General features: G+C 45.6%; 1 protein-coding gene across 6 annotated transcripts in view; it reads left to right on the forward strand.

Moving 5' to 3' along the window:
- sorcs2 (sortilin-related VPS10 domain containing receptor 2) overlaps positions 1–20,791 on the forward strand; it is an 89,721-nt gene that overhangs the window by 46,931 nt on the left and 21,999 nt on the right. For all 6 annotated transcript variants that reach the window (XM_086105223.1, XM_086105224.1, XM_086105227.1 and 3 more), the window contains one exon: positions 6,854–6,953. In XM_086105223.1, the coding sequence (XP_085961349.1) occupies positions 6,854–6,953 (100 nt within the window). The remainder of the gene's footprint in view (positions 1–6,853; positions 6,954–20,791) is intronic.

Consider the following 20,791-nt stretch of genomic DNA (forward strand, 5'->3'; position numbering starts at 1 on the left):
ATATATATATATATGTGTGTATATACAGTATTTAGATCTATACATAGATAGATAGAGATATCTCCGGATGCACATCGTTGACAGCGTAATAAAATATGAGTGTGCAACAGTCAAGCAGCTTCAATGTTGCAGTCCATATAAAATAACATCTTATGTTTTATACGACAGATATTATCATAATTCGTTCAGTTATTTCATCCCATAACAGCACTCAACCTTTTCCTGTTAACTCGGCACTTCATCTCCTCGTGGCTGCTGCATCACTCTTGTCTCATTTCCTGGCAACAGCTTGAAATGAAACACAGCCCGCCCAACACACACACACACACACACACACACACACAAACACACACGCTCCTCCCCCCTTGACTGAACTGACTTAAAAGAAAAAAAAAGACTCTTAATAAGTGACATATTGCATGCGGTAGATCCGCTTCTTCAAATTGACCCATCAGCTGGGGTTTTTTTTCCACCGATGGACCTTCGCACAGCCGACATCAAGCTTAATGCGAGCCCCTAATTGCCTCTCACCTCGGCAACAAGAAAGCTTTTCGTGAAAAGGGACAAAAAAAAAAACCCCTCACGCACAGAAAATGAAGGCCTGGTTGCATTTTTCCACCACGGCCGTTTTGGGACACTTGGCTTCAATTTACGGCCTCCCTTCGGCTGCGAAAAAGAAACATCAGCGAGGATTTGCGCTAATCCTCTTTGCCCGATGCTTTCAGATAGAAACTTCACACCCCCGACTGTGCAAAGCCGCATTAGTTTTGAGTACAGTCCAAAATCTACAATTGTCCAAAATTTCGCAAAAAATGGAAATTGAAGATTATTGGGCAACGAGCTCAAACCCTTGATTCAATTAAGAGCTGGGACTCGGTATTTGCTTCGACTAAAACCACGGGGCTACCTTCCATACCCATTCCGGCATATTGAGAGAACACACTTTACTCTTCTTGAAAACCTGTTAAAAAAATTTCATCACTTTTTGGGCTTTCGATTCAATGAACATTGCGCTGCTTCTTCTGGTCTGCATGGCTTGGCCACTTGAGGGCAGTACAAAGACAGAATCACACACCGAGAAAAGCCTCACAACGGACTCAGCTGCAGTTAGGTCAAGGCATCTTTTTGCACAGGTGAAAAAAAATATTTACGCCTGTAAGTGCTGTGACATTGTCTGTTGACATGTGTTGCTCCATCATTTGTGTTTCACATCCGTTGCTTGCGATTATGAGGCTATTCCTTCACCCATTTTGCTTTGTAATTGAATCTTGATTGGATTGCACCGTGTACCTGGCCATTATATTTCCAGGCGCGCGTGTCTGTTACCGTGCATCTGTTACCTCCCGTGGGAACCTTCAACATCTTCCTCGCACGGGGTCGGACACTCGCAGGTGGCCGCCGCTGTGCGTTTCCGCGACGATGGCGGTTAATTGGCTCATTTGCATACAGTCGGCAGAGCCAGCTCGGCGGGTTAACTACGGCGCGAGCGTGTCGGCCGCGCGGCGAGACGGGAGGTCTTTTCGGAACCCGGTTGGCATGCCGGCTTCAAAGGAGGCCGTTGCGTCAACGCCGTGTGGATTCACTTGGAAAAACATTTCACGCATGCGCTGTAACAAATGCAGGCGGCACATATTTGTCCAAATACGCAGAGGCTTAGCCGCGCTATTTCTCCCATTAGAATGGGTAAATGCGAACCACGCGGATAGAATAAATATTTACTTGTCCCTAACAGAGGACACACACACACACACACACACATTGTTCTCTAAATAAAGCTGCAAAGCTAATTAGCTTATGGTCTATGATATCAGCAGCGATGGTGATTTCGTCTGCTAGTGACCTGGACGAGCCTAATTCTCTTTGTTTTACGTTTAGTTTGACTTTAAACTTCAAGAGGGACTGGCATGAAAAAGCTTGAAGCCTCACTTTGGAAGATTTGCTCACTCTCTGCCAAACTTCAGTTCGTTCTGAAGTGAGTCACTCACCATGCCCATCAATGAAGAAGCCTTCAACTATCAGCTCTGCCCAAAGGAATGAATGTCATTGTATACCTCAAGGATTTTAATTAAAATGTCTTGAAAAACAAGAATGAAATGACCGTGTCAGTCAGACACGCAGCAGTCTGTCTTCCAATGCCGTGAAGTCTCACTTTTGACCCATTAGCACGTGTGGGCGTCGAGGTAGCTGACGGCTGCTGCTTTTTGCGGTGCTCGGGTCAAATCTTTTTTTTTCCTTTCCAAGGTGGCGCCCGAATAGGCAGTGCTCTTCAAGAGCTTTGCTTTGTTTGTTGTTGTGTCAGGTTTATCCAATTTCACACTTAGAAATAAAACACAAGGAGGAGACAGGACACTCAATTCTGGTATCAGGAGGGAACGAGGAGAAGCGTTAGGTTTCAGTTCTCGGCACGTCACCCTAACGATCTCCTCCTTCACCCCCTCATTTATTGGGAAATCTTCTACATAGGTGTGTCCAACCTAAAGGGTGGGGGCTGTTGAAGACACACTGAACTTGTTTGACTATGTGTGTGTACGTGAGTGTAAATTCCGTACATGTGCGCAATTGTTACAAAAACATCTCGTTGCAGCTGGTGTTGATGGCTCCACCCCCTGTCCAACCTTGCTCCTGTTTAGTCTTAAATCTTATCTCTTCCCAACCACGTCCTCGAAAAGGTGGTTGCGGCCCTAAACTGCCACAAAGTGCCCTAAGCATTCTTGATTATAAATGTGAGTATGTCAATCAATCAATCAATCAATATCAAAATAACAATAATAACATTCATAATAAGCGAATGTATGATAACTAAAAATAATCAATCTATCATGTTGTTTTTGTCTTTTTGTTTTGTCACATGGTGTTTGTTGTTACATTGTGTGGAACTGATGTGGATTTGTATACTCGGCAAAAAGGGGAGGAATAGCGAATTAAAGCGGCGATTGGGGTAGCCGCGGTGACTCTAAATCACAGGTGTCAACCTCAAGGCCCGGGGCCCGATCCGGGCCGCCACATAATTTTACGTGGCCCAAGAAAGCAAAATGGGCCACCAAGCTCCAATGAACCGGAGCTTTTTCGAAACACAACGATCGGCCGCGAGCGACATCTTCCGCTCAGGGAATCGCCGGCCAAATTTAGTTGCTCCTTTATTTTGTCTCCCTGCGGGCGACTTTGCGCACGCCAACGCCGGGGTCCGACTTCGCACGTTCAAAGTGTGCACAAAAGCGCCAAATGTTTGGTGTGAAGCGGAAGATGAACGTGCGCCGTTCAGTCCTTGGCTTCGTTTATGTCTCGACCGGGACGCAAAGAGGACAGATTGACTGTCGCGCGCCGCCTGTGAGGGCATTTCTTCAAGTGCAAAGAGCTGTCGTGAGGCCAATCCGTCACTGGAACGAGCGTCACTTTCTCGATGAGAAATAGGAGGAGCGCGATCACGTGCCTTGCGGAATCCCGCGATTCAGCTGACTGTGCAACACCGCCCGGGAAGCAAAGGATTTGACGACTGGATCCGGCTTGTCGGCGAGGTTGATGCCCTCACGTGTGGGCAAGGAGCGCCACAGTCCGTAACTCACTTTGGATTTGCTCACAGAACGATTTCAGATTGGCTAGCGGCGTGCAGATTTCTCAAATGTCAGGCCTGATTCCTCCCGACAAGACTCGACTTGTCATTTTGGCCATCGTCTGCTCGCTCTCGCATGGGCGACCTTGACGTCGCGAGGACATTACGCTCTCAATCAGCGCCGGTCGTCTCCCTAAAGTGCATCCGTATTTCTCACTCTTTCTAAAGAGAAGAAGAGGGCGGGGGGGGGGGGGGGGCACTTTGGTCCTCGGCGTTTCATGCGCTCGCGCAGACGCGCACAACAACTTTTTTTTCCCTTTCCGTTTTTCACACGGTTTTGATTTCAGCTGCTCGCTCTTTGTATCCTCAGGCTTGATTCTTCATCGTTGTTGCGCTCCCGAAGAGACATTCCCGAATGGAATAATGACACGTAAACGGAAGCCTGCTGGCAATGGCACTGGTGCACACATTCTTTTTGCATTTCAAGCACTTTCAAAGGAAACCCCCCCCCCCACCGGATTTCAATCAAGCCAAAGGAGCAACGGGTTTTAGATTTAGAATTGATTTTTGGGATTCCAGCTCATGTTAGACAGGCCTCACACTTGGTTGTTGTCGTCGCAAAACACCAAACAGCCGAGGGGGCCGGCAAACGTGGCAAAGCGTAACTCATGTTCAGGTCAAAAAAGTGACCGGATTCCCGGGAGAACGATAAGGCACGAAAGAAGATATCAGGCAGGCGACGTCGGCAACGGAAGATCAATTGGCGGGAAAGCGCTGGAGCGCACTGCAATTCAATCGGGCAATGGGTGACTGCAGACTCTTCAATAGGGAAGCATGACTGACTGGCTGTGACAGTCGGAAGGCGCGAGAGGGTCAGTTGCCATCTGTCACTTGTCCGTGATTGTCCACGTGGCCGAAAAAAAACCAAACAGCGATGTGTCGTCATTCTCATCAGAATTATTATTATTAATTTTTTTTTGTGTCACAGGATGTCTCCAATTAAAGTGCACCTCTGGAGGCTCATGAGGAGGTATTGATGGGGCAATATTATGAAGTTGGATGAATATCTGACGTTCCCATTTTTTTGTGTCGGGTCTTTTGCGTTTACCAAAATAATCACCCGATGTTAATTTTATTACATTAGGAGCGGATGTGACATCAAGTCATTGGACCGGGCCGTCCGTTGCACCCGCCACTTGCTGTTGAGTGACATGCCAGATTGCAAATCTGTCTTTTCTGATTCTTTCTTGGTGACCCGAAGAAGCCGCCGTCGGAAAATAAATTCGTTCATTAAAAAGTCCACTGCCAGGCTGTCCGCGTGCAAGCGCGTCAACGCCGTCCTCTTCCTCTTCCTCAACCTTGCAATCCTTGCATCCATCATTGCAAATTTCCCCAGTGTGGGACAAATAAAGGTTATCTTATCTCATCCAACAGTGAGATGTGCACGATTATTTGTTTGGTTGTTTATTTAATGAGGAAAGGGTGCAACTTGACACCGGATCACAGACATGCTTCCGCATTTGCATGCGGCCGCTCATTATTTATGATGCACTGCAGCGCCGGCCTTGTCTGACGCAGCCGGACCTTGCGTCAGTATTGACTCTGGAAAATTGCGAGAATGACTCCAGATTCGTCAGAATCTGACCAAGAAAATACCGCCTCGGGCCTAGAACGGCTTTCGGCGGCGCGACGTGACGGCTCCCTCCGCCTCTTGCCGGCAAGTATGGCCGCGCGCATTCGCTGTCATGGAGTCTCGCCGAATCGGTTCGGCGAGCTTTTAAAAGCGTACTTGAATACAACCAATGGAACCAAAGCCACGTTTGGATGCAGTTTTTCTCGATGAACCACACATGTTTTTTTTCCCACTGACCACCACGGGTACACTTAAAGCAACCGCATTCGAGGTGGTGGCGACAACCGTAAACGACCCACCGCATCCCCCTCCTCCCCCTTTTTTATCCCTCATGCAGTCATCAGTTTTTCTCTCTTCCACATATTTTACTCGATTATGAGATATTACACACTGTAATGGTTTTGTTGAGGCTTCCTAATGGCTAAAATTGCCTTGCAGTGGGTGACTAAAAGCCATTCTTGTGCTCGGAGGGGGAATAGAGCAAGCACTTTTGGGAATCGAATAGGTCGGCGGCACGGCGCAGGCCCGGCGTGGCATACGCAAGCCTTGTTTTTAGTAGTCGCTGACGTCTCGCCGTGCGAAGGAGTTAAAAACTTCTCCACCTTAACCGGTATTGACGCACGGGCTCATCATTTTCTTTCATCAAGGCCTTTCCTTCCCGGCACGGCTCTGTTTCACTCCCTCGCCTGCGGCCTTTGGATTCCTGCGTAAAATAGAAATACGCTCGCATTCTCCTGTTGATACCTCAGTTGAAACTGAAGGAGGTGTGACATGTGGCGGTGAGCGTTGTTGTGGACACGGCGGGATCCTTTCACCATCCTCTGCTTCCCCCAGGTCTCCCGCGTGTTCGTTTGATTCGGGCTGAAATGAGGTGCGAAATCAGAGGCCGGAAAGGGAGAAGTTCTTGCAAGAGGTTTTACTGAACGTTCAGGGCACAAGTGTGATGCAAGCAAGCGTTGTGGTCAAGGCACAAATGCGCGAAAGCAGCCTTCCTATACAAGTCTTATACATCCTAAGCGGGGCGTAACTCCTTATGGATATCATCTTTCCTGTTATGAGCATCACCCTTTCTGTTTCTGGATGACTGTTGTAATATTTTTAGTTTCTTTTTCAATCCTTTTAATCATTTTTATGTTCTGACATTTTGTCTTCATAAAACATGATGATATATGCTCTAACTGTTACAACATCTCTTAGAAATCATCTTATCGTTTTGGATGGAACACAGCTGTAGGCAGGAAACCGCAATCTAGCCAGAAGACGCACTTACAGAGTTGTCCGGTCTGTGTTCACGAAAGGTGTTAACACTATTTTCCGTTGCTAAGGCAGTTCAAGTCAAGGTCACCTCATAAGGTTCAATTGGTGGTCATATTGCAAGGTTCAGAGCAAGGTCGATAGTCAAAGTCTGTCTGTCTGTGATAAATAGTTGGAGCTAACCATGCAAAATAGATCATTGATGGCTTCAATACTCATCCATGACATTCTTGGTTTGTTGCTGGCGGACTGGGACATTGGCCAACATTCGGCCGCCAGCGCGACTGTATTGGCCGTTTGAGGAGTGCGATGAACAAATAGCTCGGTGGGCTTTTTAACAATGATCTCGAATGATTGAGATGCATTTGACGTCTTGAACTTGTACGTTCTTAAGACAGTATTTGCTCACCTTGCAGGTCCACCGACTATGGCACCACCTACACCAAACTCAACCTGATGCCGGGGACCACCGTTGTGGTGAGCAGCTTCTACATCTGCCCGACCAACAAGAAGAAGGTAGGAGACGCCTCCGGTACCCAAAACCTGTGCGAGCCCTTGAGTTACAGAACCAAGTCAACAGTTTATTTATTTTCTCCTTATTTAAGTCTAAATTCAGAACGATTGTTGACGTGATTGTAGATGTTGGATCGATACGTTCAACTTCCCGTCCAAGGGCAAATAAAGCGCTTGGGCGGCCGGGCCACGAGTGGCACTCTGGCGTTGACGGCTAATCGATGAAAGGCTGTCATGTGCGCGCGTCACACGAGATGGCATTCAGACGGGAAAGAGGACAACGCCAAGGGCGCCCAACAACACTCACACTCTTCAAAATTATGTCACGCATACGACGCGGTCGACCCGCCCATTCCTGAATGCGGCCGCCTCGGGTCAATGCTGGGATGATAACTCAATGCGAAGATTATGGCTTATCATCTGTGCCCTGGCGCTGACCCCCAAATGGTATTATTGTTGTCCTCATCTGACACGCCTAAGGCCCGCCGGGGCCACAAATAGATCGGCTTGACTCGCATCCATCGTACGGATCAATAGACATCTTGTGATGGCGCACCCCGGAGGCCAGACTTAACTCACGTGTAATTGCCACCCTCTGCATTGACGAAAAAGAAGTGCTCTTTGATCATCTTGTCGCATTGTGGGCTTGATGGATGTCCAAGAGAGCGGTCGTGGCAATGGTGGGTGACTCTTCCGGTCTTCCGCAGCTTCACGTCATGGAGGGTGTTTACGGTATACGGGCAGGTCTGAATTTAAAGTCTGGACCGCATCCAGATCTAAACGCGCGCTGATTGTAAGCTGCGTGTTTTACCAACCTGTCAGATTGCTCTCTCGACCTGACCGGAGATAAAAGTGACAGTGGTTGCTATCTTATTGACATATTTAGATCCGCCAGTCGGCTCGACGTGATGAATATCTCAACTTCGCCGAGCGCATTTGTCAAGGTTGAAAAGCGGCCGATGCAAAAGCGTGCATGCAGGAAGTGTACGTGAGCAAGTCTGAGTGTCAAACTGAATGACGAGACATGCTTTCCTCACGCCCTTCCTCACCGAATGCAAATGAGCGATGAAAATGGATTGAACGCAAGCGATTCGCGCGCGTGTGTGTGTGTGTGTGTGTGTGTGTGTGTGTGTGTGTGTGTGTGTGTGTGTGTGTGTGTGTGTGTGTGCCCGCGTGACAAAATTGAACGAAAATTTTAGAGTGTTGTCGAATGACGAGAGGCAGGAAAAGACCGACCGGATGACTTCCTCTGGAGGCGAGAGCATCGTGTTAAAAGGCATTTGGATGTGCACCTCATTTGCTTATTTGCACGAAGGCATCAATGCAGCGTAACAAGACATTGCTTTGTCGTGGGACTGCACATTGCAATGCCCGTTTTTCCTTGTAAGTTGACTTGTTACCAAAGTGTTTGATTTAAGATTAGGCATCCCGTTCATTACAAATAACAGTGGATCGCAAATTGAACCTTGTGGTACACCAGCGACTGTGATGGCTGATAAATATAAAGAAATTAATGTTTCAAAGTGGGATTTTGAAACCACCACTTCAAACTGCTCAATGTCATTTCTGCTTCCTGGACAGGTAACTGTAAAAACTTAAAAATCTCATTATGGTACTATAAATACAGTACATCTTAGAATGAGAAATACCAAAATTCAGCAGTAGTTTTAAGTTTAATTGTTTTAGGTCAAATTATCTTCTCATGTTGCTTCAATGATCCAAATTTCATGATTTTTTTCCCCTCCTATGTTTTTTTAAAGTGCAGTTTTTTCAATGTCAAAAGGAATCAAAAGTTTCCCACATGAACAGAATGTCGACTCACAGCCAGCCTCTGCCATTTCTCTAGTTTTCACTCCAGCCGGCCTCCCTCAATGCAGTGGCGAGAAAGCGTGTGCGAGTGTGACGAGAAGAGAGCCAATGATAAAAAGGCAAAATCTACAACTGGAAAATGGATCTTTTTCTTCTGGTTTCCGCGCGTGTGTGTGTGTGTGTGTGTGTGTGTGTGTGTGTGTGTGTGTGTGTGTGTGTGTGTGTGTCTGCGTCTGCATATAAATTGATACATTTGCCTGGCCACCAGAAGACATTGAATTAGTCATTGCCCGGTACAACACAGATTCGGGCCAACCAGAGGTGGTCTTTGAGCACAACATGGGATTTCAAGTGGAAAGGAAGCCGAGTATGTTCACTTATTTTTTTTTTTAATAAGCTATATATCCAGAGTGTGTAAGTGTGTTTGTGTTTTCCTTGAAATGGGATGTTAGGAGCCGTCTCCCCTTTATCTCTCGGAGGCTTTTGAGGTCCCAGCGCACGCACACTTGGGATTGAACAATGCAGTTGCCATGGTAACGGAAGTGTCGGGCCAAGCTGCACCTGTGCTAATCTCCTCGGGTGTCGGCGTGGTTTGGAAGTCTCCAATTAGGTGAGAGATTTTGAGGCTCGCTTTATTAACGTCATGGGGTCATGTGATAATGATAGTGGATTGTTTTTGTCCATTATCACGTTGTGGTGTCTGTGACTTTGAGCGTGTGTGGCTTTGGAAGGCGTGGCCTGGTCTGGGGATGGTGTTTAGTGACGGGGTTACATTTGTTCCCCTGCTACGCATGGATTTCGCCCGCCGGCCTTGAGTTGGACACCTGTGCTAGCGTCGAACCGGTATCTTGAAAACGCCGTTCCCTTCGAGTCCGGCCGAGGCCATCGCACCGGCCAGTCAGCTCTTTGCCCTCCCGCGTCCTCTGTCGTCTTCCCACTTGTCCATCTTGGCACACGAACGTGCCGCCGGCACCCCGACATCACTCAGACGCACTCGTCGCTCCTGACGCCAAACTGTCAGCGGCGTGCCCGTCGAGTGGTCTTGTCATCCTCGGCCTTTTCAAGAGCGCACGGCGCCGACAGGGGAGACGGATGAAGAGGGGACGGCGAAAAGCTGCGTCTGTGCGCTGGCTGGTAGAGGACAAATGAAGAAGAGCCATTGTTGCATTAGTGGAAATCATCAGTGCTGGGCTGTTCTCACCTAAATTTGCCATCAAAATTGGAATATTTTCCCCATGAAATTGTATTCATGTATTTCCAATCGTCTATTCTTTTCATTTCGTGGTCTTTCTCTCAGCTACACTGCTTGTTCTGAGGTTCCTGTATGTGGAGAAGTGCCCAAGGCCTTCAGAATCAAGAAGGCTTCAAGTATATTAGCAATTATTTGAACCGCTTAGGTTAAAAAAAAAAAATTCTCCTATGACAACATCAGTGTGATTCTGCACTATGCCTGGTTGGTAGGAGGCAGGGCTTTGCGCTAATAGTTTGGCAATTTTCATTGTTGTTTTGTTTTGCGCTTTGTATTGAAAATGTAGTCGGTTTGAATGAGTTATTCAGACTCATGTATTACATAAAATGACAACTACTACAGAGAAGGATTTTTTTTGCTATAATTCTAGTTAGTTTTAGTCAATTTTGTATTCATAAAAAGTAGTTTCAATGAGTTCGTTTTTTTAAAGGATTTTATTTCACGAACGAAAAACCTTTTTTTCAATTTTGTTCATTTTCGTCAACCGAAATAACTTTCGTGGGAGCAAAACTACTTGACTCGCAAAATCCGTCGGTTCAAGTTAAGGTCTGAAGTTTCATGAAACTTCAGTCAACTTGTATCTCGAGGCACCACTGGAATGCTGATGGTTCAGGGAACTATACTGAGAGAAAAGTATCCATTTTATTCTATAAATGTCGTAGATTTGCAGTGAAATGTAAATGACGACGATGAGGCAAAATGTACGTATTTGTACCTTTTAAAAGTCAATCGCAACAGTTGGTTTAAATTTGCGCCTGAAGTGTGTTTGCGCCCCGGAACAATCGTGAAAGGTGGCGGCGTGAAGCCGAACGCAGACCTTTGCCGTCTTTCAACCGCAAGGAAGTATCGACTTTCCTCGGAGCAGTCACTTCTCCCGATGAGCCGCCCGAGCCCCATTGAATCCATCAGCATTCCATCGAAAATAGCAAACAAGCTGATGGCTTCCGGAGGCCTCATTTCATGCTCGCTGAGCCTCTGCAGACAACACGCCGTCTTGTTACCCATCGCTTAATAACCACTTTTTTTTTTTTTTGTCGTTTGCTCACTCAAGGCGCCCAAGTGGCCGAAGCCAACGACGCGGCGCGTTAATGGCACCTTGGCAGTCACAACGCCGTCCCAGATGGTGTGTTTGTCGCAGCGTCCTGAATCACACGTTTGTTTGTTTTTATTTTCTCAAGAGCAAGACGGCCTTATCAGCTGACTGAAGCCAGGCTATTTATGTATTTTTAGCGGAGCGCTCTGTGAGGTCGCTGAGAGTTGAGGGATAATAAGGAGGAGTCGGAGCCGCGAGAACGAAAACCGCGCCGAGGCTAATGAGGCTTCGTTAACGGCGGCTAATTGGCGCTTTAACCTCGGGCTTGCCGGCAGGGAGGCATCATTTGTGTTCCTCCGCCAAACACACTTCGGGTCACCAAACTCGCAGAAGAAAATGGAAATCAAGAAGGAGAGGAGGAGATTTGGGGGCAGGGGGGGGGAGAGAAAAGCAAATCCATCCTAATCAAATGCAAGTTGGCCTCAAATGGATTTTTGCTTTCTTCAACCAATCAGTACACTTGAATGCTTTGATAGATGGCGATGGGAGACCAATAAATGAGCTGCCAAGACAAATCAGGGATGAAAGCCTTTTTTTTTCTTTTGCAGCTCTTCAACTCCAACATTTTTTAACTTTATTTCAGTCTCCATGATGAGCACATCCTGTAAATTCTTCATCTGTAATTTGAACGTGTTTCTATTCATTTAAAGTCAAGTCAAAAAATGTCTTCACAATAACATGTTTGATGCACCCGCACTCGTCAAAACATGTCATTCTGATTAGTATTGCGAATGTGGAATATGAATCAGGCGGAAAAATCCACCCGTTTTTAATCTATCTCAGGGGGTGGCCATTTTGCCTTTTCCTGCCTCACTTGCTGTCGACTGAAGATGACATCACAATGCTTATAAAGTGACCATCGCGGCTCATCTCTTTTCTGGGTTTGCTCATGTCACCTTTGCAAGATGAGCCGTCGAGGCACTGCGAGGTCATTTTCAGTCGACACCAAGTTGACAAAATGGCCGCCCCCTGAGATGGAGAAAAACGGGTGGATTTTTCCGCTGGAATCATACTCCACAATCGCACTGTTAATAATAACACCATGTTTAGCGAGTAGTGGGAGCACATAGAATGTAATCCTGGCAAAAAATAAATAAAATAAATGTAAAAAATGGCTTGACTTGCCCTGCAGTAGGCTCCAATTCAAATGAGAGAAGCTTTGACGTTTCGATCATCTCACACAATTGGGACTGGATCATATTTTCAAATTGTCTTGGAAGAAAATCTGCGCGTCATGACAGATTCAGGTGGCTTCTTCATTGTTTTTGTTTTTTGTGTGGAAGTGTGGAAAGGACTCACATGACCTCCTTCCAACCTAGTCTAAAAAAGTAGCAAGTAGGACACGGAGCTCCAAATCTTACTGTGACATTTTGAAGCAGGATTCAAACTCATCAAGTCCTCACCTGACAATCTCCTTGGATTAAAAAAAAAAAAAACAGCTCGGCCTCCCTCCAACGAGCCAACTAATGAGCAGCTCGCAGCTGCCGGCTGCTCGCAATTCTGCCAGCTGTGCACAACTGCAGACCTCGGTTCGAAACAAAACCTGTTCTCGCTCGGCGACGGCGTTTGTTTAATTCGCATCACGCTATTTAGCTTGGAATATTGTGTGGCTGCTTGTCAGCAGGGCATGCAAGCAATCCCTGATTACAAGGCTTTGCTTTGCATTGATGAATATGTAGTAGTTTACCTGCTAGTGCGAGTGTGCATTTCCATCTTGTCATCTCTTATGACCGCTGAGGTCGTTGGTATATTTCGTATATGCCGTCCACACACCGGCGGTGAAACTACCGTGAGGGTTTAACCATCATTCCGACCTTATTAGGTCATGTCCACGCTTTCTTTTCACCTCAGCCTTTCTGGAAATGCTGCCTTATTATTAATGTGACCGCTGCAATGCAACTGAAAAAAAAAAAAAAAGTACAAAAAAAGCCGACTAGAACATCCGAACTTCGTTTCGGGTTCATCAGATGCACTCTCAATGATGGCAGGTGTGTGCTGACTCCCAGTTCTTACCCATTTCATCGCGCGTGGAGGTCTTGTAGGTTGTTGTCAAGCTCTCCGTTTGGTGACATCGCTCTTTCGAAAGTATCTGATTGATTGACTGATTGATTACTTGTGCACGTGAACTCGCTGGCGGCCTCTCCGCCGGTAGCCCGACAGTCTAATTAGACTCAGCGCGTCTGCTTAGAGATGATTGGCAGAGGCGTCGCTATCGCTGACAGCATCCCGCTTGCCGCCATATGGCTGATGTCTGTCAAAATGCAGGAATGGATTTTTCCATATGATGCATTTATTTTACGCCAACTAATCTGGCCTAATTGATGGACGATGAGGTGCGCGCTGTGACTTTTGTCCATATATGGACTTAATTGCGCGCTGTCAGCCTTAAAAGATAGAAAGCAGATGACAGGTAGAAGAAAGTCATTAGCCTGTTTTGACAACGTCTGGAGAAAAATACCGATATCTCTTTCCAAATGTAAGGCGTACATTTTTAAAAAGCTTTCAGAAAAAGAAATGCCATAATATCCAGTGAATAACAAGTTTTTTGTTTTGCAATTAAAAAGATCCAAATTTGTCTCCTAATGTTCACATTTTATCGATGTTTACCAGTACGTAGAAGTTGGTTTAAAAAAGAAAAGGCGTGCAACCGTTCCAACATGTTATTGAATGTCTACTGTCACAAATGTGTGTAGTATGACATTTATCGAATAAGATAAATATATATCTTATAGAAATCAAAACCTGGATGGCACAAAATTTCTTGAGATTCAATGAAAAGAAGACAGAGGTGATATTGTTTGGTCCCAGTGGCCCTTGTACATTCCATCCTGTAGACTTGGGCCCCCTGTCTCCTTATCTTAAGTCAACAGTCTCAAACTTGGGCCTTAAACCGGACAGTGATTTCAAACTCGATCGGCAAATTGGTGCCGTTGTTAAATCCAGCTTCTTTCACCTTAGACAGCTGGCCAAAATAAAACCTCTCCTCTCACATGAACACTTTGAGACAGTAATTCATGCCTTTGTCACATCCCGGCTCGATTACTGCAATGCCCTTTACTTTGGAGTCAGCCAGTCCTCCATTAAGCACCTTCAGCTGGTCCAGAATGCCGCTGCTCGCCTCTTGACTGGTACTCGTAAGAGGGAGCACATAACTCCTACTCTGGCATCCCTTCACTGGCTCCCCATTCATTTTAGAGTTATTTTCAAGATCCTCTTATTTGTTTTCAAATCTCTGAATAATCTCGCGCCACCTTACCTCTCTGAGCTCATCCGCCCCTACACACCTGCCCGGCGCCTCAGGTCTGTGGACCAGACCTTATTAGAAGTACCAAGAACTAAACTGAGGCTCAGAGGGGATGGAGCCTTTTCTGTTGCTGGTCCCTCTCTCTGGAATGACCTCCCACTGAACATTCGGCAAGCCTCCTCGCTGCCCATCTTCAAAACCCTCCTCAAAACTCACTTGTATTCTTTGGCATTTGACTCAGCATGACTTAGATTTGTTCTTGGTTTTACTGTTTGGTGCTTTCTACCGCCTTTATTACCGATTTGTCTTACTGTTTATTGTGCATGTTAAATTGCTCCATGTACAGCACTTTGTATGCAGCGATGGCTGTTTGAAAGTGCTCTATAAATACTGTTTGACTTGACTTGACTTGACTTGAATATAATGAGTTGTCGGGCGTTGTTGCAGGCATATCATTTCCTGTTTCCAGTGGAGTCGCATTAGTACAGATAAGAACTTGGGTGCCTTCTAAGTGCTAATGACTTAACTCATTGATTGATTGATGAAGAATAACAACATGCGCTGTGCTCGTATCCTGCACTGAATGTGTTTGATTGTGCGTCAGTAAGTCGCATGAGCCCCAATTGCGCTGGCCACAACCTGTTTGCAGCACGTAATGTTCACATGTCGTTGGCCTCTTGCGGACTGTCGGGTCACCTAACGTTGTCACGATTGTTGCCCGTTGCTGTGAGAGAGCGTGGAATGTAATGACTTATTTGATTTTAATTTTTTGACGGCGACGAGATTGTGTCATTCCACTGTCTTTTCTGAAGATTCAACATGTTCCGTGAATGCCAGTAATTTAAGGCAGCAAGACAGTGCAGACTAACTTTTGTTTTGTTTTGTTTTTACCAGGAGTACAGTGGCCTAAGTAGAAGACTTGGGGCACACACTATTAATTGAGTTGCAAAGAAAATATTCAGCCCACTCATTTTCACTATATTACTGAAGCTACAGTGTGGAGCAGAAGTTTGTCAGTAACAACAAATATTTAACAATATATTTAAAAAAAAAAAAAAAAAAAGAAAGAAAGAAAGAAAATAGCAAATTTGCTGGTTGCACGAAGCATGAGTAGAGGAAAATTGCTCAAAATTCATGGGCAAAATGACACCATTTAGGGGCAGGTTGGAGGCGTGGGCAGCTCTATTTATATTGCACATTTCATACACAAGTTAACTCAATGCGCTTCACATAACTAAAAGGACAACATGGAAAATCAGTTACAAACCAACCAACGGGTGCTTATTATGTATCACTGGAAATGATGGTACCCAAGTAGAGTACTAAAAAAAAATCTATTTCAGTACAGTGACAAATAATTTCACCGCCACCCCTGCCCTCTATTGGCAATATGTGAGGACCATTTATCATATTCTAGTACTAACGAGCTTTACTTTGAAAAGCAGAACGAGGCGAGGCACGTTCGACCTTCAGCTTTCCACTGCGTTATCTCGACAGGACGATTGACATTCCGCTGAAGAACTTCTTTGCCTCATCTCGGCCGGGACACTTTGCATTGGCTAAAAGTGCCGCCACTCCAGGTGAAGATGACGATAACGAGCTCCGAGAACTGGCCGTCGGGTGACACGTGATGTCTGAGTGGTGGTACATAAATAGACAAATGTGACTTTTTGGTGAATGCAAGTGGAGAGGCGGTGTCGGCGCGATGCCATTTTCAGCTGTTGGTTGGTTCATGTCTAGCTCAGAAAATCACTTAGTGGGTGCCACTGGTTGTTGTTTTTTTTTTTTTTTGGGATGGGGGGTGGTGGGGGTTGCTTTTAAGGGCAAGCGACGGCTGTGTTGTGTTCAATATTTCAGGAGCGACAAGGCTGTTGGAGAGAGGTCGTGCGCTGACGCGAAATGAATCGAGAGTAGCCGTGATGGCGGCTGGAGGTGAACTTTAAGTGAACCATTTTGCCCCCGCCGCCCCACCCACCCCTCAGCAGAGAGATGACAAATAATGCAACGTGAGCCTCAATAATTCCATTTCGAAAACACAGAAAGGAGGGTTTAATGGTTTAAATAGAGAGGCACTCAATATAGCGACAGTACGGTATTTGGGCTCGCCCGCTCTACGCCACATGTTGGACATACGCTGGTCAATACGCTTTTGCGAAAGGGTGACTTTTGAAAATTTGTTTTACTTTCACGGATCTGGAACGCATCGCCGACAATCAACGGGGGTTCACTTTAAATCAATGCATGTTTCATTTGAAGGCGCCAATTAAAGTCACCTATCACCACTCCCCCCCCCCCCCCACGTCGAGACTGCCGTTGTTTACACACCAGTGCCACCGACGTTTATCTTCTAGAAAAATAAGGCCTAACCCTCAAAGCCTGACAAAGTGATGGTAAAATAATTGTGCATTGGGGTGCGTTGTGCAGAGTTGATGCTAATTTAGCCAGATGAGCAGAATCTCTCAAATCTGTGTCGCTTTATCCTTATCAAGCAGAAACGCTGTTTTGCAATATGCAGACTCCATATTTGGAGGCTCATTTGAGGCCCGGCTGTCACCGTCTTTGTTTACTTTGAGTTCATCATGTATTCCTTTCGTCATGAATAATTTCCATCTTCCTCCTGTCCTTTGAACAAAACCCCACGCTTGTTTTTTTGTTTTTGTTTTTTTTTCTTTTTGTGTGTGGATGTGTGTGTTTCCATCAGCCGCATGCGAACCCGACCGTGCGCAAACAACCGCATACATTATTCAGTGTGGCAACCGAACCCCCCCCCCCCCCCAAATGTGACCGTCAGGGATTTGTTTCACGAAAGAGCCCCCACCCCCAACCGACATAATCAACCAGCGATGGGATGTCATTCCCAAGCTCGTGGCCTTCAGAGGGGGGGATGAGCTGGCTGCACATTTTTGCAAAAAAATCAGCGGGATGGCTGCTTTGATCATTGTCATTTCCTTAGCGTGCGTGCGTGCGTGCGTGCGTGCGTGCGTGCGTGTGTGTGCATGTGTCTGCGTATGTTGCATAAGTGTTATTATGTTCTCTGGCTGACAGGCAGTGGTTCGTCCATGCGTGTGTTTATGCAAATGAGCGTGTGTGTGTGTGTGTGTGTGTGTGTGTGTGTGTGTGTGTGTGTGTATATATATATATATATATATATATATATAAAATGTGTGTGTGTGTATAATATGTATGTGTGTGTGTGTGTGTGTGTGTGTATATATATATATACAGTATATATATATATATATGTATATATATATATATGTATTAGTCCAGTGGTTAGCACGTCGGCTTCACAGTGCAGAGGTACCGGGTTCGATTCCAGCTCCGGCCTCCCTGTGTGGAGTTTGCATGTTCTCCCCGGGCCTGCGTGGGTTTTCTCCGGGTGCTCCGGTTTCCTCCCACATTCCAAAAACATGCATAGCAGGCTGATTGGATGCTCTAAATTGTCCCTAGGTGTGAGTGTGGGCGTGGATGGTTGTTCGTCTCTGTGTGCCCTGCGATTGGCTGGCAACTGATTCAGGGTGTCCCCCGCCTACTGCCCGGAGACGGCTGGGATAGCCTCCAGCACCCCCCGCGACCCTAGTGAGGATCAAGCGGTTCGGAAAATGGATGGATGGATGGATGTATGTATATGTGTGTGTGTGTGTATATATATATACAGTATATATATATATATATGTATGTATATGTGTGTGTGTCTGTGTATATATATATATACAGTATATATATATATATGTATGTATATGTGTGTGTGTGTGTGTGTGTGTTAGAGGAATCTATGAGCAAAATTGTATCATGTTTAAAGTTTCATTTAATTTGGGCACATTGAAGCGTTTGGGTGCGTATCCAGCACCCCCAAATGCCTGCACACAAAGGCGCCGGCCATCTGGCCGGGGGACTGTTGAAGTCCACAATTAGCACGTCAATACAGGTGGACAACCACAGGGGAGAAGGCGACACTCGGTCACAAAAGGGAAATGAATAATTCGGGAACAGCGGTTGAGCAACAAAAGACGAGTTGAGAACACCCGTCGCGCCCAGACGACATTAACCATCCGCAAAGTCTACAAAATCTCTGACAGTGTGTGTGTGTGTGTGTATTGAAAAAATATATATAGTTAGATACATTTCCAAATTGCAGCATTTTCATTGCAGCCCTAATAAAAGCACAGCTTTTTTGGGCGTCACTTCACTGGCTCCCTGTACATTTGGGAGTTCTTTTTAATATTCTAATGTTTGTTATCAAATGTTGGAATAGTCTGGCCCCACCTTACCTCTCTGAGCTCCTCCACGGCAACGCACCTGCCCGGTGCCTCGGGTCTGTGGAGCAGACGCTATTCGAGGTAGCGCGGACTAAGCCGAGGCTCGGAGGGGATTGAGCTTTTGACTCGGTAGTTGTTGTAGTTTGACTGCTTTGTGTGTATTTTTCATGTTCTAAATGTATTGTTTTATTGTTTGTAATCATTGTAAACATAACGAGACCAAAGATGAACGTGAGCTATAACCTTGACAGCCCAATTGAGTTAGCATTGCTGCTGAACTTTATTGGGGTTAATGAGAAGCACGTTAAATGTTTTTTGAGTCTGATTGGTTGATTTTGAACATAGCCAATTATAAGAGGGTGTGCACACTTTTGCAAACAATTGACTATGTGTTTAGTTTTACTTCCGGTCTTGAAATGATTTATTGATTGACATTTTTATTCATTTCCAATTGAGTCATACTGGTTGTTGGTCACATAAATGGTAGAAGTTTTGAAATTATTTATTTTGGTCTTAAAAACCTACCATTTAAACAGGGGTGTGTAGATTTTACTTTTTTTTTTTAAAAATTATACCCACTGTGTCAAAGGCAATGAAGAAAGGTGCGCAAGAGTCTCCTTTCAGATGAGCGACAGTCGTTAAGAATGAGCCCGGCGTCGGGAAGGAGCGCTCGGAGGCCGATCTTCCGTAATGACTTTTTGATGATGCGTCTGTTTAATTAATTAGCCTTAGAGTAAGTGCTCTCTTTATGTTAGGCCCCTGAAGTCAAAAAGCTTCCCTGGGAACGGGAGGAGTCGGAGCAAATGAACGGTTGAGAGCCTTCTCGAATCTGGCCACCTATGTTATTTTATTCCAAAAATGCCATCTATTCATTTTTCTGTCCTTTGATTGGTTGGATGGAGCAAAAGACTTATGTAGCAATTTGCAATTAATAATGTGCATTTCTGGTGAGTGGAATGTGTTTTGTTTAGGTTTTTTTATGTTATTAGCCACTGTTTTCAGAGTTGTCACATAGGCCTCTTAGGAGGCCCCGGTGTTTCAACGGAAACCATAAAAGAGCAGTTTCATTATTTTGTCAAATGACTTTTCAAATAATAAGCTGCTCCCTGTCATGTCTCCCATAACGCTGACAGACCGAGCCATTAAATACTCCATACCTGTTCAAATCAATTACCCCGCCCCTTCCTCCCTTCCGACGCAAGTGCCCAGCAGCGCTGTCAAGAAGCCACTGAGCTAATGGGTTTTGCTTTCCCCGAGATCAGACGGGATCAAAACCTTTTCCGTGGCAATTAAGCCCACCGTGTTTTTGTCAAATTCTACCCGGCGCCGACGTGCGACGCCACTGTACTTCGCACGCTGAGAGCGCCCTTCATTTTGGTCCCGAGAGCGCTGCGGAGGGCCAATTGACCCGCGGGTTAAAAGCACGACATGTAACGAGCTTTTATGTAAATGAGGGGAGGTAGGGACATGGGTGACTTGTGTAGCTGAGCTACAGAGTCTACTACATGGAACTCTGGTTAAAAAATAACCTCCTGATGGTCTCAGTTTTGTTGAAGAAGATAAAACAACGACAGAAATTCCAAACTATTTCGATTTCAGATGATATGTCGTCTGTGCTTTGTTTGTTTATTACGGGTTATTAGTTTAGTTTATACAATTTAGAGTACAGTGGTACCTCTACTTACGAATGTCTCTTCATACGAAATTTTCAAGTTACGGAACGCCTCAACAGGAAAATGTGTCATTGTGTGTCGATAGAATGTACAGTGTCATCGTCATTCGCCCCTCGGGCCATGAGGCATTTCGATAGTTTGGCGTAAATGTGAATCAGCCAGAAAAAGTGTTTTTTTTTTTCACCCAAAAAAAAAAAAAAAACAACTTCATCCGTGCAGCGAATCAGCGTCGCGCAGGGTGTTTCGTGGTTGTACATCTGGACAAAACGTATCAGTCTTGTTTTTGTCCTATTCGACTTATATTACATCCGGGGGTTATTACATTGTCACGGAACACAATATATTCTGTGGGTCTTGAAAAATGTGTCCACATGCTTGGAAACGACTCACAATATGGGCAATTCTGCTCTGAACACGGCTGGCAGTGAACAAGTTTAGCAAATGGCAAACGGATGATCACTGTTTCACACTAACTACTTGTTTCCTTCGCGCTTGGTTGCCTCGCTGAACGTCG

This window comes from Hippocampus guttulatus, chromosome 2 (genome assembly GCF_054856545.1).
Source record: "Hippocampus guttulatus isolate MCC_2025c chromosome 2, RoL_Hgut_1.0, whole genome shotgun sequence".
Classification (NCBI taxonomy): domain Eukaryota; kingdom Metazoa; phylum Chordata; class Actinopteri; order Syngnathiformes; family Syngnathidae; genus Hippocampus; species Hippocampus guttulatus.